The sequence below is a fragment of the Stegostoma tigrinum genome, chromosome 30 (assembly GCF_030684315.1).
Source record: "Stegostoma tigrinum isolate sSteTig4 chromosome 30, sSteTig4.hap1, whole genome shotgun sequence".
Classification (NCBI taxonomy): Eukaryota; Metazoa; Chordata; class Chondrichthyes; order Orectolobiformes; family Stegostomatidae; genus Stegostoma; species Stegostoma tigrinum.
In genome coordinates this window covers 14,118,627-14,136,998 of record NC_081383.1, presented here as the reverse complement: position 1 = coordinate 14,136,998, position 18,372 = coordinate 14,118,627, and the positions used below count along the sequence as shown (strand labels likewise).

The 18,372-nt window shown below is 42.9% G+C and overlaps 1 protein-coding gene across 2 annotated transcripts in view; it reads left to right on the top strand.

The window, feature by feature from the left end:
• Positions 1–16,678, top strand: part of spmap2 (sperm microtubule associated protein 2) — a 53,777-nt gene extending 37,099 nt beyond the window's left edge. For both annotated transcript variants that reach the window (XM_048559522.2, XM_048559521.2), the window contains 2 exons: positions 13,969–14,155; positions 15,274–16,678. In XM_048559522.2, the coding sequence (XP_048415479.1) occupies positions 13,969–14,155; positions 15,274–15,521 (435 nt within the window). In that variant the 3' untranslated portion in view covers positions 15,522–16,678. The remainder of the gene's footprint in view (positions 1–13,968; positions 14,156–15,273) is intronic.
• Positions 16,679–18,372: the final 1,694 nt, after the last annotated feature.

Here is an 18,372-nt window from a genome sequence, read left to right as displayed (position 1 = left end):
AATATGCAACTAAGATAATAAAATGTGAGGCTGGATGAACACAGCAGGCCCAGCAGCATCTCAGGAGCACAAAAGCTGACGTTTCGGGCCTAGACCCTTCATCAGAGAGGGGGGTGGGGTGAGGGTTCTGGAATAAATAGGGAGAGAGGGGGACGCGGACCGAAGATGGAGAGAAAAGAAGGTAGGTGGAGAGGAGAGTATAGGTGGGGAGGTAGGGAGGGGATAGGTCAGTCCAGGGAAGATGGACAGGTCAAGGAGGTGGGATGAGGTTAGTAGGTAGGAGATGGAGGTGCGGCTTGGGGTGGGAGGAAGGGATGGGTGAGAGGAAGAACAGGTTAGGGAGGCAGAGACAGGTTGGACTGGTTTTGGGATGCAGTGGGGGGAGGGGAAGAGCTGGGCTGGTTGTGTGGTGCAGTTGGGGGAGGGGATGAACTGGGCTGGTTTTGGGATGCGGTGGGGGAAGGGGAGATTTTGAAGCTGGTGAAGTCCACATTGATACCATTGGGCTGCAGGGTTCCCAAGCGGAATATGGGTTGCTGTTCCTGCAACCTTCGGGTGGCATCATTGTGGCACTGCAGGAGGCCCATGATGGACATGTCATCTAAAGAATGAGAGGGGGAGTGGAAATGGTTCGTGACTGGGAGGTGCAGTTGTTTATTGCGAACCGAGCGAAGGTGTTCTGCAAAGCGGTCCCCAAGCCTCCGCTTGGTTTCCCCAATGTAGAGGAGGCCACACTGGGTACAATGGATACAGTATACCACATTGGCAGATGTGCAGGTGAACCTCTGCTTAATACGGAAAGTCATCTTGGAGCCTGGGATAGGGGTGAGGGAAGAGGTGTGGGGGCAAGTGTAGCATTTCCTGCGGTTGCAGGGGAAGGTGCCGGGTGTGGTGGGGTTGGAGGGCAGTGTGGAGCGAACACAGGAGTCACAGAGAGAGTGGTCTCTCCGGAAAGCAGACAAGGGTGGGGATGGAAATTATCACTGATAATATGCAACTGATGATTTTTTGAGCACATGTACTTAGAAAACAAAAGCCTAATGTCAAGAAAAAGCATTAGTTGTCCATCACATGAATGATTCACCAGAATTCACTGTTGGATCTAGAATATTTCAATTAAGGAGTCTACCTAGAGTCCCTCAACCAGCTCTTGCAAGTTTAGCATTGCATCCAGTTGTCAAGGTTGAGAAATCTTGTTGAATGAATAATGATTACACACTTGCCAGATCTCAAATTTGTGACAGAAGTGAAATTATCCAGCACATAGGAATTTAAACATTGGCTTTTCTTTAATGCATTAGCAGGATTCTTATCTTTGCTGTATGCAGAATAGATTCATTAGGACAAAGTTTAAAAAAAAGTGTGTAAGCAAAGAGACAATCACAAAGAAGCTCAATACATACTGTTTAACAATCTGAATGGCAAACTGTGGCCTATCTCATGTATGGAGTGCTTGGAGGAAAGCACAAAAAAATTTCATGGCACGATTTATGGAACAAGATCTGCAGAACATGATAGATGATATAATACGTGGAGGATGACAAAAACATTGCATATCAGTGAATATGAAATCTGCACATTGGAGTGTCTGGGACACGATTTGGATTGAGCCAGGATCAAAGAATGACATTGAAACTTAATGTCCTTTAAGATGTTAGTGTCTCCTGCTTTGGTCTATAAACAGGAACGGCAAGATATGCAGAATCATGGAGAACCTGCAGACAATTAGAACTGGTGGATGGAACCTATATTTGGAAGACCAGGCCCTGTTTCTGGCAAATTCCAATTTTCTGGCTGGAGAAAAGCTGTTGGTGATGAAGCTCATGCGGTCACTATGGACCAGCTGTGTTTTTAAGCTCAATGCACAACACTTGGAATGTTCTCAACCCACAGTGCATATTCCATGATTTCATAGAGGAGATGTAAAGTTAATGAAAGACAGCTATAGTGTGTTGAACTATCAAGCTGGCAAGTTATTTCATACCCCTGTCTTTTAAAAATTGAGAAAATAAAATGCCTGTATGTGTCTGTGAATTGAAAAAAGATGCTAACATTGTCACCAGCTGTCTATTGAAGTAGCCCTAAGTGCTATAATTATAGCATTATTGGTATGAGTCTGTTTTCCACAGTCTATCATATTGTCTGTGGGGGGTCGTACATTTGCAGTTTGGTGGGCAGCTCAAAGAATTTATTGAAGGATATGCTGTCTTTGATGTAGGATTATAAATACAGTAAATGTATTTGCTTTTATGAGAGATTGAGTTTTGACGGGAATTTAACTGTTATCAAAGAGCCTTCCATGAATGGTATTTATTTTCATAATATCGTAAACTCAACAATAGATATTGAGAATTTTAAATTAGTCCATCCTCAGCATGGCACCTGAGGTCTGTCCATAATGATACTGGTAGAGTTGCCATGCAGGCTATACAGGCAAAGGGTGGTGGGTAGGGACTTGAGTTGAGAGGTTAGTATAGAGGTTATAAGGAGCAATGAGGCTGAATTGATATTCATGAGTTGGTACAAAGTTGGCATGGGGGAGTAAAGGGCCATAAAGGTTTGTGGGGGTGTCATGAGCTTGCACTGTTGGCACATGGCTTGTAAGGGTCCATAGGGATGTGTGAGGGTCACAAATAGGCACTAAGTCAGCATAGGAGATATAAGGGGCTATGGGTTTGGCACATGAAGGGTATGAGGGGCAATTGGGGTGGGTGAGTTTTGAGGCTGAAAGGATCTAATTTTACCAAAACAATTGGGACAAAGTGTCAGACAATAAGGTGTGCACTTTACCATCCCATGCTGGCACTCTGCAGCCCTCAGCCATGTCCAATCTACATTGGGTCATCTGGCCCTACTGCCTTCCATACCTGTGGCCTGCCAACCCCCACCCCAGCCAAAGTTACATCTTTCAAATAACATTTTCCAAAAACATTAAAACTAGGGGCACAAGAAGTCCTCTCAGCCCTTTGAGCCTGCTCCGCCATTTAGTGTGATCATGGCTGATCAACCAACTCCGTACCCTGGTCCTGCTTTATCCCCATACCCTTCGATCCCTTTCACCTTAAGCTGCCTGATTCTGGACTCCCCTTTCATAGGAGATATCTTTCCTGAATTTACCCAGTCTACCCAGTCTAGAATATTAAAGGTTTCTCAAAGATCTCCCCCCATTCTTCTAAATTACAATGAATATAGTCCTAACCAATCCAGTCTTTCTTCATATGTCAATCATGCCAGTCCAAGAAGTTGATTCTTAACTGCCCTCTTGGAAAATGGCTCCTGGAAAACAGGCTTACTCAACCATGCCCATATTCTGTGAATGAATGTGAAAAAAAATTCTTTGTTGTACTCACCCCATAGCCAGAATATCCTTCCTCAGAGAAGGGGACAAAAACTGCACACAATACACTAGGTGTGGTATCACCAAGGACCTGTACATTTGCAGCAAGACAATTACTTCTGTATTCAAAATTTCTCACTATGCCTTCTTCCCCACCAGCTGGTTTCAGCAACTGGTGTACAAAGTGACCCAAATCTCATTTCACCTTCCCCTTTCAAATTTCGCACCAGACAGTGTGCCAAGTCAAGAAACTGCTTGACTGAACCTCCACACCTTGAGAGTGAAAATTCAGCCCAGTGTCTGTTAAAACACTGGTTAATGGAGGGAAAGCCAAAAATAATTTGCATCATTTCCTTAAATTGGCACTTAATAAGTTTATATAAACAAGTAATACTTTTGTGTTAATGTATGTTCATCCAGTCACTCACAGGAGGAACTTTAGTAAAATGATCAAATGTGTTATCAATGCCAACCAGTCAAGGTGCTCCATATTAGCGCACGCTTAACCCACAGCGTAATTTCACTCTCAGTAGGCATTCTGTGCAAAGTGTTCTAGTGACCTCTATCGGCAGAATATCAATATTGCTCTAACCTCTTTCTTTTGTAGAGTTGACAGCCTGTCCATTAAGGATGGCTTCTTGAAGCATTTCTGTGAGGTCCCAGATGGACATATGAGGAGCTAAGAACACCAATGGGATAGCTACTAAGAACATAAAATAGATGAACAACATAAGTGGAAGTACAATTGAGGACATTGTCACTGGGACTAAAATAAAAGTTCCAGTGTTGAATATTATTTTGAAAGGAAGTGGAAACACAATCTTACAGTTCCATAAACCAGTGAAGGTCTTAATAAGGACTAATAGTTTAAAATAAAACATGTTAATACTTAACATCATTTGATCTGAGTAAACGCAAGTGCTTTTCTTTCTTCTGAAAAATTATTGCAGCAATAAAAGAATCACCACCCAAGGCATTTTTACATCCCCACCCTTCTCTGCCTTCCGGAGAGACCACTCTCACCGTGACTCCCTTGTTTGCTCCACACTGCCCTCCAACCCCACCACACCCGGCACCTTCCCCTGCAACCGCAGGAAATGCTACACTTGCCCCCACACCTCTTCCCTCACCCCTATCCCAGGCCCCAAGATGACTTTCCGTATTAAGCAGTGGTTCACCTGCACATCTGCCAATGTGGTATACTGTATCCATTGTACCTGGTGTGGCTTCCTCTACATTGGGGAAACCAAGCAGAGGCTTGGGGACCGCTTTGCAGAACACCTTCGCTCGGTTCACAATAAACAACTGCACCTCCCAGTCGCAAACCATTTCCACTCTCCCTCCCATTCTTTAGATGACATGTCCGTCATGGGCCTCCTGCAGTGTCACACTGATGCCACCCGAAGGTTGCAGGAACAGCAACTCATATTCCGCTTGGGAACCCTGCATCCCAATGGTATCAATGTGGACTTCACCAGCTTCAAAATCTCCCCTTCCCCCACCGCATCCCAAAACCAGCCCAATTCGTCCCCTCCCCCCACTGCACCACACAACCAGCCCAGCTCTTCCCCTCCCCCCACTGCATCCCAAAACCAGTCCAGCCTGTCTCTGCCTCCCTAACCTGTTCTTCCTCTCACCCATCCCTTCCTCCCAACCCCAAGCCACACCTCCATCTCCTACCTACTAACCTCATCCCACCTCCTTGACCTGTCCGTCTTCCCTGGACTGACCTATCCCCTCCCTACCTCCCCACCTATACTCTCCTCTCCACCTATCTTCTTTTCTCTCCATCTTCGGTCCGCCTCCCCCTCTCTCCCTATTTATTTCAGAACCCTCACCCCATCCCCCTCTCTGATGAAGGGTCTAGGCCCGAAACGTTAGCTTTTGTGCTCCTGAGATGCTGCCGGGCCTGCTGTGTTCATCCAGCCTCACATTTTATTATCTTCATTTCTTTTAAGCAAGTTTTCAACTTGGCACAAGGAAGCAAGTAATGTTTAAAGATTGACAAGACCCAAGCATTTTTCATCAGTTATCAAGATATTTCTATTTGGAGCAATCTGAGAACATTGTTAAAAAAAATCCAGCTGAGCACAACCAGAAAAAAGTTTGTCAAAACTGAGAGAAGAACAAAACAAAAATGACTGTTGAGTCAATTGGAGACAACAGAGTCCCACTCTTAAAAATAAAGGAGTGACAACTTTCAACAAGGACTCCTACTGTGATTCACCAGAAAACAACTATCCACTGCAAATCAGCAAACTTAAAAAGTGGGAATTTTGCAGAGGGACGGAAATGGAAAGGATAACCACATTCTAAATATAATAAAACTTGGCCAAATCTTCATCCTTGCAGCATGTAAAGGATGACTGTAGTGGCCATGAACATTAACAAATTAAAATGGAAAGAATGTTTAATCCATTCAGATTGAATTTCTTCCATTCTAGCTGTATCGAGACATGAGATTTGTCTTATTGGTAATTCCATTGATCTTTTCTATCCTTTTGTGCTTGCCATAAATATAAGAGCAGAAAGTTCATTTATACTAAATAAGTTTGTAGCTATTTCTCCACTATATAAGCATACCATGCCCAGAATAACCCACCTCATCACCCATCTCTTTGACAAAAAGCTATAAATGAAAATGCTTACAGATTTCCAAAAGAACAGAGTTCTGAAAATGTTACACTTTCTTGGGAGAAGGTTGCCTACTCTTGGTTTCTACTCGTGCCTACTCTTGGCTTCCCAGGGGATTGTGCAAAATCCCCATTACAGATTGCCATTCTATTGCAAGACTACAATATTTGAATGGTTGCTAAAAATAGATTGCTTTTGAAACCTTATACATAGATTGTTGATATTTAGTGCAGGTTGTGAAAACACATTGTACATTAATTTCATTTGAAGTTCAGTTTGATAAGTTCACGTGACTAAATTAATCCATCAGGCTGTGTGAAAAAAGCATCTTCCTTATATCACTGAGTTTATGAAAGAAGTTAGGATCTTTGCCAGGAGATAACTAGAATTGCAGATGCTGGAGTCAGAGACAATACTGTGAAGCTGGAGGAACACTGCAGGCCGGGCAGCATCAGAGGAGCAGGAAGGTTGACATTTCAGTTCAGGACTAAGAAGGACCTTTGCTGGATACTTTCTAGACATGAATGATAGATCTTCTAAATCTTGAGAGCATTGTATTTGGACCCCATGCCATTCAGTTCTTTATGTGAAATTATTGAGAACAAAGCCAAATGCAGTTAAAAGAAAAGCATCAGAGAGATCATCAAATCCCTATGGTGTGGAAATAGGCCATTCAGCCCAACAAGCCCACACCAACTATCCAAAGAGCATCCCACCCAGACTCATCCCGTGCCCTATAACCTTGCATTTCCCATGGCTAGTCCACCTAATCTACAATGGGCAATTTTATCAAAACCAATCTGCATAGCCTGCACATCCTTGGACTGTGGGAAGAAACCGGAGCATCCAGAGAAACCCACACAGATAAGGAGAATGTGAAAACACCACATAGACAGTTGCCTGAGGCTGGGATTAAACCCAGGCCTCTGAGGCAACAGTGCTAACCACCCAGCAGCCGTACTGTCCAGATGCTATGGTTTGTCCTGGGCACCATGGAGGAAAAACATGGAAGAAAATAAAGCTTAATGCTACCAAGAGATTGTGAATAAGTTCACCTTGAAACGTATTCTGCGCTAATTGTAGGGTGAAATGCATCTTGGGCAGTAACATGAAGTGGAGAATAATGAATCAGCAGTCTGTTTCATAGTCCAAAAGAAAGAATGCAAGTCCATATAATCAGTTTTATTATGACTTTTTATTATTCCCCACCCAAAATAAATAGTGCTTAAGCTAAAGATGGCTTTAAATCCCTGAAGATAACTGTATGGCTTTACCTGCTTTGCTTATCCCCTCACCTCCCTGAAATTGCTTGAGTATGATTCTATTGGCAATTACCCTGTAATTAGCTATTCTCACAGAAAGTCAGTCATGCCGGTAGTAAAGTATTATGGAACCATATTGGGGAGTTGTGAGAAAATCTCATGGTTTATCATCTGACTAGTCATTATATGTAAGTGTACACAGGGAATGGTGGCAGGCTTTCCATGGCTGGGACTGAATTTATTTTCCTATGAAGTAAAAGTCCTGAGCTCGAACCTGTCAAATGAAACTATACCGATATTCTTTTACTTCCTAAACATTATTGAGATTTAAATGCCTGAGCTGGGATATCTTGCCCTCTTGCTAAAATCCTTTTGATTGATTTGGGGCAAGTATAAGAAGAAGCTAGGTTAAGATGTGTTCCTGGATCACCATCCCATGTATACATCAATTGCGATTTCAGACAGGCTGTTTATAGCATGCAACCTGCCCTCCCATTTATGGTAGAGAATATTCAAATACAAGAATGACATCTTCTGACATATATTAGACACTGGAGATACTTGTTTAGTCCCTGATGTTCAATGTTGCCACGGCAGAAGAGGGAGAATATTGAATTCCTAACGAGCAGAAAGCTTAGTTAGTAATAACAGAACCGCCAATGGCGTAGACTCTGCCAGCACTATTACAGTACCTGCTGAAAACCAAATAATCCCCTTATTTATTACCTGAAGATTAGGATTATGTTTTGTTTAAGTGGGCAGAATTCACTGGCCAATGTACCCAGTTTAACAAGCAGACATCCGGGGAATAATCTTTGGCTATCTTGAGTGGATTTGTTTGGATATCCTTTTCTAAAAGCTGCATACACAGCAGGAATCATTGGACTGTACTGAGGAGTAGGTATCCAGTCAAATTCCTCTCTTCACCATGTTGAGTCCAGTTTTATTTTAATTTAGTTTAGTTGACATCTTCTACATCAGTAGGAACCAGAAATTGAACATCATATCTTTCTGGCCTAGCATATCTCAGTACCATAACTGATAGAGCCTTTACACATTGAGTCATTTGTGATACTATGTCTTTATTCCTCTTCTTGTAGCACCACACAGTCGTTCCTTTGCTTTCATTGTACTTTCTGAAACCTAGTGCTTTAGAGATTTTTGATCCACATTTCCAATGTTATTGATGAATGACCAAAATAATTCTAAAGACATACCTAAGTTTAAAACAGTGATTTCTGGAGGGTTTACAGGAGCAATAAAAAATTTTGGGTGTAATAATATTATTGAAATTGGTTGATAGGGCCAATAGAATTGTCATCACATACAAGTCTAACAGACTCTTGTCGATAATGTTAATATGAGATTGATAATGAGAAATGCACCTTCCTGACACAAACCAGTAAGTATATCAGGAGAAGGAGGTTTTATGCGGGTGAATTAAACGTATGGGTATCTGTTCACATGCCTATATTATTTCATAATCTGGTAGCCATGATTCCCCAGGCTTTTAATTATTCAGGAACTGAGTTAGTTTCTGCTTCATGGGTGAAAGTGTTAAATGTCGCAGTGAATTGTAAATAACACTGCTTAGCTAAAATTGTGAAATTGATGAGTAATGGAAGCTGGCTAGGGAATTATAAATTTGCAATTCAGTTGCAGAAGTTTGGTAGCATTGAACACCACGGCATCTGATCTCAAGAGGTTAAAGACTATCATCAACCACAGAATCCTAACCTGCAGTCTGAACTTCCTCTTAGGAGCATACCTCATTTGTTATTTTTCAATTATAAAGACTGAAACATTCTTTAAATAAACATTTCCTGCATTTTCTCAGTTCAGCTGAGACATTCATAAGCTGTTCAATTGGTTTAAAGCTTTAAAAGCAGCCAGTAAAGAATGATTGAAATACTGCAGGCATGTACACTCTCTTACATTCATCATTTTACAGGGATTCCAACTAAGAACTTCATACTTCCTTTAGCTTTTCTGTCTTCACACAACATTCAAACTGTAAAATCTCTTGTTTGTCAGTCTTAACCGTGACTTTTTGATTTCCCTTGTTCTCTGTTTTATTTATTTCAACCTTCATGATCATTTATATAACAGCCCTGTCCCATTTATCTCAGTATTTCAGTAAATAATTAGGTGTTCTCACGGTTTGATGGAAGTATTCTCACTTTTGAGTAAAAGGGTTGTGGGTTCAAATCCTGCTCCAGAAACTTGAGTGTATAATTTAGATGAAGACACTAGTGAAACATGGAGGGACTGCTCCACTGCTAAAGGTCTTGTCTTATGGATGAAGTCCAATCTGCCTGAACGTCATTGTTTTGAAGGCCATGACCATATCCACAACGCCTCCTGACCAATGCTCCTTTTAGGATCCACTGTTGTGTAGCCATGCAGCAACCTGAAAGATCCCATGCAGGCACACACAAGTTGATCCCTACAAGTTACAGTGCATGCAGACCACATGAAAACATTAAAAGTTGAATACTTAAACAATTTGATCATGCGCCACAAGAAAAAGATTAAAGGGAACATTGATCCTGACCAATAGTTTTCCTTCAGTCACCACAAGAACAGATTATTTGTTCATCATTAAACTGCTGTTTGTGAGCACTTCACTGTGCATAAATTAGCTGCCATAGTTGCTACATTGCAACCGTGATAACACATTAAAATACTTCATTGGCTGGAAAGCACTATGAGATGCCATGAGGTCAAAAAATGCACTGAATTGATACATGTCTTTATTTTCCTTAAACATTTGTAAAAAAATTACATGATTAACAAGCTAAATTTCAGCGATATTTTTCCAGAGACTGCACAGTTTATGTTTGCATTTGTAAATGACTCCTACTGAATGTAACAGAGATCGAGGTTTTTGAAGATCCCAAGATAAGTACAGATAAGACACATCCCTTGACCCATACAGAGATAATCAGAAAATAATTTTATTAAACATTCTAGAGCAATGGTCTGACTGACCAGTTGGTCAGTCAGTATTCATCATTTACTATCCCAGCAGCATGAACATACAAGTCCATGGGAATCTTAATAGAATTAATCAGTGGTGAAAAGATGACAGTAAGTTAATGGCAAATATTCAAGTTCTGATTTTAAAGCCACCTGCCTAGTGGAACGTGAAAGCAGATTACAACAGTGGTCATTCATTTCTGCAGCATTCTTGCTTGCTCTTGTCACTTTTGTCACTCAGGGTTTAAGGAAAGAATTCCAACAATAAGGCCTAGATCGCTGAAGACAAAGCCATCAATTGTGTTGAAAGTTAGGGAAAATGCTTTCTTTCCTGAAACAGTGCCAAGATTGTTACATTTTAATTTAGTTGTCAAAAGCCTGTCACGATTTACTCCTCAGAACTCAGTTTTGCAGCAGAACTCAATATTATGGGGACATTCTCAAGCAGTTTTTTCGGACCTTACCTCCCCATTGGGATATTGATCCTACAATGGGTGACACTATGGCTTCGGGGTTAACGCTGCTGCCTCACAGCGCCAAGGACCTGGCTTCAATTCTCCCCTCAGGTGACTGTCTGTGTGGAGTTTGCACACTTTCTCTGTGTCTGTACGGGTTTCTGCCAAAGATGTGCAGGCGAGGTGGATTGATTTTGCTAAATTACCCATAGTGTCCAGGGTTGTGCAGGCTAGGTGGATTAGTAAATGAGACGTACAGGGTTACAGGGATAGGGTGGGCCTGGGAGGGATGCTCTTTGGAGGCTCAGTGTGGACTTAATGGGCTGAATGGCCTGCTTCTGCGCTATAGGGATTCTATGATGCTCTGAATGTTGAGACTTGTCCATATATCTTATGTTGACACCTAAAAAAGATGCAGATGAAATGTTGATCAGTGATGAATTGTGATGAATAACCAAATGTGGAGGCTGTGAAATCAGAAAGGAGCGCTAGGAGGAGCTGGTGGTTTTGCAGACCTAGAGAATATGACAAAATAATGGCATCACAATGTGTTGTGAAGAGATCCAAGAAATGTTAGAAGGGTCTAGGCCCGAAACGTCAGCTTTTGTGCTCCTGAGATGCTGCTGGGCCTGCTGTGTTCATCCAGCCTCACATTTTATTATCCAAGAAATGTGGTGTGTGAAACAGGTGTTGCAATGTGCCATTATGACCGCATGGTGGAAGTATGGTAAGGAGAAAGGAATTGCTAGATATGGGATGGAGTTAAAGGAGAGTTGTCATTTTGAAAAAGGTGGAGAGGCGAAGGGATACACCCCATTTATTACTATTGTGAAGCCTTTGAACCTCTTTCAGTATTGCTTACAGACTCTTGAGTTATTCTATGCCACTGATTCTGTCAGCCAGCTGTAATGCTGCTTGCTGTATGTGGGCTTGTGAATGTTTACATGGCTTTTGGGGTCCTGTCTCCTTGTCCTAACTTTTGACATTAGAATCTTCAGAGTACATTGAAACATAGGACACAGACTTTCTACTCTTCCCCTTGACTGGGATTGTCCAGTGTTTGACAGTGAAAGTTCAAAGCAGAGGATGGCACCTTACATTAAGTGATGCATCCCTACTTTAAATCGACCATCATTAGCACTTTGGAAATTGTATGCAATTGATGGGCGTTTTGCTGAATTCTGATGCAATCAGTAGGAAAACCCATTGAAGGAGTAGAAAAAAGCCCAAGGAGTAGAATGAAAAAATTCTGAAGGGCCATTGGACCTAAAACATTAGCTCTCCACAGATGGTGCCAGACCTGCTGAATTTTTCGAGCAATTTCTGATTTTGTTTCTGATTTCCACCATCCACAGTTCTTGCAGTTTTTTTAAAATAAGGAAATCATAGGAGTTCCTTTTGCCACATCTCCTAACACCATCACATCCAAAGCTGAAATCAGCCTTCAAGCTCCAAATTCACGATTCAGCCTGTTGTTTAGCTCCTGGGGAATAAGTTTGGTCACTCACTATCTGTTTTTCAGGATTGTGCTGAATTATAATTAATTCGACTGATCCTTATGTTATTCTAAAATCAGTGTGAGACAGTAATGTGAGTGAGGCTTTGATTAATTGTTGGTTACTGCTCATTGATGATGGATTAATGGGATGAGCAACTTGATATGAGCACAATTAGTGAAAATTTATCATGCTAACTTGTGGGCATGACCACTTTCTTTGAACAAGGTTGCTTCAAGCAAAATGACTTTTAAACAAATATAAAATCAAGCTAGGGAATTGAGTGGTTTTGAAAATAGAATGCTTTAAATTCTGCCATCTTTTATACTCTTTCTAGCTGATTCCTTCACAGTATGCTGATATTTGGCTGTAAAATGTGCAGAAACACTAGACCCTTAAATTAATTGAGAACTTTTTCCAATAATCTCATCAGCATCTCTCAGCTTTCTCAGACTCCTTATCACTCACTTCCAATTATTATCCAATTTCCATCAAAATATTGATATCTCCCAACAAAATCAGAAATTGCTGGCAAAAACTCTGGCAGCATCTGAGCAGAGAAAGCAGAGTAAATGTTTTGGGTTCAGTGACCCTTGCTCAGAACTATTTGTAGCTGGGAAAAGATTGGAATAAATGCTAGAGAAAGGGTGATTGGAGGGTGTAGGATTTGAGAATAGGTGGAGATTGAGCCCAGAGACACAGAAAAAAAAACAACTGGGCTGACAAAGGAGTTGGTAAAGGTCAGCCAGGGGGAATGAGTAGCTGCTGATGGAGAGCGTTAGTAGCTGACAATGGGTTGGTTGTGGTGGCAGCCCATGTGATGACAAGGCCTGAGGTGTGAGTGGGTTGGGGTAAGGACATGGGAGAAAGTGTTCAGGCCCTAAAATTATTGAACTTGATATTGAGTCAAGAAGGTTGCAGGATCCCTAAGTGGAAAATGAGGTGTTGTTCTTCTAGCTTGCACTGAACTTTGCTGGAGCACTGTAGCAAGCCCCAGACAGAATTGTTGGCCAGGGAACATGGTAGTCTGTTTAAATGGCAGTCAACTGGAAGCTCAGGGTCATTCTTGTGAACAGAACATAGGAATTTGCATAGCAGTCGACCAGTCTGCATTTCGTTTCCCTAAATGGAGAGGAGAGCACATTGATATCTCTCAAATTAACTACAAGCACAAAATCAATTGAAAATTCAAATAATTGTATGAATGAATATATTAATACAAAATAAATACATTAATTTTGTATGAATTAGAGGAACTTGCCCAATGACAGGATCTAGGGACGTGTCAGATTGCCGGAATTCCACTGAGGAGATTGTGGATGTCCTTTAGAGAAGGAAATCAAACAGCTCTGGCCCTAGAGGGGCTGACACTAGTTGTCCAGGCTGGCTAGCAGACGTTGCAATGTCAATGGCAGTGTTGTGAAGACAGCAGCTGGTGGATGCCAAGCTGCCATATTGGAAGGTCTTTTCACCGATAGTACCCAGAGCCAAAATTGTATCAGTGCTGCAACTGAAACTATCAGATTCATCATTAAACATAAAAAAATTCCATGATTGTGTGTTCTACATCTATACAGACTGCCTTGACTGGCAGTTCAATATTGGGAAAGGATGGATAAAACCGTTTGTTAACTTGAAGCTCAACTCCGCCATGCTCCACGGCATAGGGCACAAGCTTTCTAGCAGGCTTCCCAATGCACCAGGCATTTTATGGTGTATGGTAAAGCCATTATATAAATACAAGCCATTCATGATCGACTGTTATCAGCAACAGATGCTCAGTTTTTTTTGTTTTGCAATTTTAGACCCCAATGGGTGATGAAATGATGTATGACATAGTCTCAAGTCGAACAGAAGAGCTCGCTAAGCATAAAACCTACTATGAACCACCTACCCGAAAATCCTACCTGTGGGACTACCCTTTCTGGGATCATCAGATCAGCGAAGAAGCAAAAACCATATCACCAACTGAAAGGATTGTGGAATTAGCAAGTAAGACATTACTGAGTTTAAGCGTGCAACAGCATACCAATACTAATTGTAATACCGAAAAGAGAAAATTGAACTGTCTAATGCATCATTCCAGATAAATGTTAGAAAGAGGAAAAAGCTCACTTTCAAATTTCTAAATCCATTCAAATGAAGTAAAGACACTGCCAGCTCAAAATGTATTTCTGAGAAAAATTTAGTTAGTTTAGCTTGTAATATCCTTAAGCTGAGATGGAACATGTGCTACCTGTTTGTGTTACTCTAGCAGAAATGTGGGATTAATGATATCTTCCGAAATCAGGTCATTTAAACAACATTAATAGACAAAGCAAGTGACCCCTAGCAAGGAAGATGGGTTGAAAATTGGAAAGGGTTTAAAGGAAGAGTGTAGTATGCTTATCTAAGGTGCGACATGCAATAAAAGGGCTGAGTTGGCTTTTGGAAATACAGTTAATAAGATGGTGCTCCAAAAGGGATAAGCTGAGTATTTAATGTCTTATTTTTTATGGAATTACATTCAATCCAAATTAAAGGAAGGAGAGTTGGAATCTCAGGGAGAACAATCATCCCAGTAAACAGCACAGGTCATATAGGAAAGGAGGTGGCAGCATTTGTCTCAAATCTCCCTGTCCTGGAGCTCATTATAGTCGTGATTATGCCATTGCTCTAGCAATCCAAAAGACTGTGAGCTCCCGTATGGCAGAGTGGGAATTGGAATTTAGTCTAATCACAATAAAGCCTGGAACTATCAGGCAACAAATACATCAACCCCCCACACTCCCTGCCACAGAATTAAGAACTCGTCTTTTCTTGCCATCAAGGCCAGGATTGGCACCCAGAAATAATTCTGACAATCATTCCCAATCACAGAATGGAAATTGGGCCGCTAAGTGAAAATGTGTTACATAAATGGAAAATGTCAAAACTAGATCACAGGATTGTGCTTACAGAAGTGGGATAGCATTTTTACCCACGTACATTAAGTGAGCTTAGCATCTCAAATGTATATTTTGAACAGGTGAAAGAAGACAAGACTTTGACAGAGCTACTAAGCCATGTTGTTTTTACTTACATTTTCCAATATTTATGCCATAACAAAAGTAATGCTTCTTATTTTCTAGAGCCTAAAGGAGATTACGCAGGGTACGTTCCCAGTAGATTAGTGGATGAACCTGTATCTGATGCTGCAATGAGCTACCTAGCCACAGAAAGAATTGGAGAACTTGCTAAACCAAAGATCCGTGCTGTAGCAACCAAGTCTGAAAATCCCTTTGAAATATCAGAGTTTGCTAAAAACGCTGTTGCAACTCCTAGACTTGAACAACTTGCTCTTCCACTCCCTAGAAAAGTGACACGCAAGAAACTTTGATAAAGTCATCTTGTCTAAGTGTTTCTCATATTTTCTTAATTTAGTACCACCCACTTTCACTGTCAAATATCTCACTGCTGTTGGTTTGGTTAGCTCATAGCTTCGGGTTAGCCCACTTAATGAGAGTAAGTAAAGTTTCACAAATTCAAAGTTTAATCCTACAAATAGCGTGAAGAAAATCAAGCAAATCTGATTTGTAGACATGAGGCTGATCGCGGGTTGAACATCTTTACTTCCTCCTTTGAAGTGTTCAGATCATTTCATTAGGCTTTCTCCCAACAGCATGTTGTATCAGATTTGAACCTCTTCATATTGAACCCTCTAGAAGCAAAATATAGTTTCCATGAAACTGATGGAAGAGTGGTGCGACTTGAGAGTCCATTTTGGTTAGCTGCATTTAGCTGAACTTCTGAAGTTGTTGTACAATTTTCACATAAGCAACGGAAGAAAGTTTTGCCTCACTGATATTTTGACATCAAACCCTGTCTGGTCTGCTAATGTAGGAATTGATTGTAAGTTTCATTTAATTTAGGAATTACACCAAAATTTGATTAACTTATATTCATGCCAGTAGACCTTAATTGAGATCAATTTAAATTTTAACTTTAAAAAACTTAAGCAATATTTTCCTGCTTCTAAAAACAAAAACAAATCCATTCTGATGAAAGGTATTGAGATCTGAAACCCTGAGAGGAATCTTTTTGAGGTGTCTATCTCATCCTCCAGCTGGCCCATCAAAAAGAAGACCGCAATGCCCATTCCAGGGAAGCCTCGTCCAACCTCAAGTCAGTCAGGCAGTGTTAAGGCGACCGGCAGGCCTTCCATGGAACCAAGACCCCTGGTGATGGAGAAATCTTGCCTACTTGTTCAAGTGTCCTTCCATTGACAAGTTGACCACAGTGTTTTAGCAATCACACTTGCGTATGGCAGACGGGTTAACCTGTAGCTGGAATAATTCCAGTGGTGGTGGCATGAAGGCCTTAATTGTTCGTTAACTGGACTCAAGTGCTGCAGTTGGCACTGGTAGCCGGCTGAAGGAGGACGGCGGCTCGGTGACGTCGTCTCGGCCCGACATTTTGAGGATCAGCAGATCCTTCTATGCCGGACTGTACGACACGAAGCCCACAGACAGCACAGCCTCCGAGTCGTTCCTGTCGTCTATCACGGAGGTCTTAGACGACGGCACAAGGGAGTGACTGGATCAGCCGATATCCCTGGACGAGCTGACCAGAGCCCTCAAGTCCTTGGAGAGGAATAGGACTCACGGGAGCGACGGCTTACCGGTCGAGCTGCATTCCGCTCTGTGGGACCTGGTCAGCCAGAACCTGCTGGAGGTGTACGATAGTGCGCTTCGGGCACGGGAAATGTGTAAGTCCATGAGGAAGGGCATCATCACCCTCATTTACAAGAGGAAGGGGGAGAGGGAAGAAATTAAGAATTGGCGTCCCATTTCACTATTGAACGTGGACGACAAAATCCTGGCCAAGGTCATAGCCAACCGGGTCAGGTCTGTCCTGGAGTCGGTGATTCACCCTGACCAAACCTGTGCTGTGCCAGGCAGGAAGATCGCTGAGAGCCTCGCGCTCATCAGGGATACGATCGCCTACGTACAGGACAGGCGGGTGGACACCTGCCTCGTCAGCCTGGACCAGGAGAAGGCCTTCGACAGGGTCTCTCATGCTTACATGAGGGACGTCCTCTCCAAATTGGGGTTCGGGGAGGTCATCCGCAATTGGATCCGGCTGCTCTACGCCAACATCGTTAGCGCAGTCTCGATCAACGGGTGGGAATCAGACAGTTTTCCTGTCAGATCTGGAGTCAGGCAGGGCTGCCTGCTTTCTCCTGCCTTGTTCGTGTGCTATGTGGAGCCCTTCGCGGCATCCATCAGGAAGGACGTGAGCCTGAAGGGCATGACTATCCCAGGCAGCAGAGCCTTCAGGCCAAGACCTCCCCGTACATGGACGACGTCGCCGTCTTCTGCACTGATCGTCGGTCGGTGAGTAGGCTGTTGGACAGCTGCAGCCAGTTTGAACTGGCCTCGGGTGCCAAAGTCAATAGGGGTAAGAGCGAGGCGATGTTCTTCGGGAACTGGGACGACCGCTCCTTCATCCCCTTCACCGTCAGGACAGACTACCTGAAGGCGCTGGGTGTTTGGTTTGGTGGAGATGGGGCGTGCACTAAGACTTGGGAGGAGCTTATCACCAAACTGAAACAGAAGCTGGGCAGGTGGACGCTCCGCTCCCTCTCCATCGTGGGTAAGAACCTGGTTGTCAGGTGCGAGGGGCTTTCGGTACTGTTGTATGTGGCGCAGGCCTGGCCTATTCCCTGGACCTGCGCCACTGCGGTCACCCGGGCCATCTTCCACTTCATTTGGGGGTTGAGGATGGACCAAGTCCGCAGGGACACCATGTACAAAGACCTGGAAAATGGGGGAAAGGGCGTACCGAACGCCACCCTCGCCCTGACGGCTACCTTTGTGTGTGGCTGCATCAAGCTGTGCGTAGATCCTCAGTACGCAAACACCTAGTGTCACTACTTACTGAGGTTCTACCTGTCCCCGGTGTTGTGAAGGATGGGCCGGGCCTCGTTGCCATGGAACGCTCCGAGTAGTTGGACCGTCCCGTACCACCTGTCCTTCATGGAGAAATTTTTGAAGGGAAACACCTTTGAACACAAGGCCGTCAGGCAGTGGTCAGCACGTAGTATCCTCGAGACCCTTCGGGAAAAGGAGAGGGTGGGTCCCCTCGTGTGGTTCCCCACGCAGACTGCCAAAGTTGTTTGGCAGAATGCCTCATCGCCAGAACTTTCAAACAAGCACAAGGACATTGCTTGGCTGGCGGTGAGAGGGTCT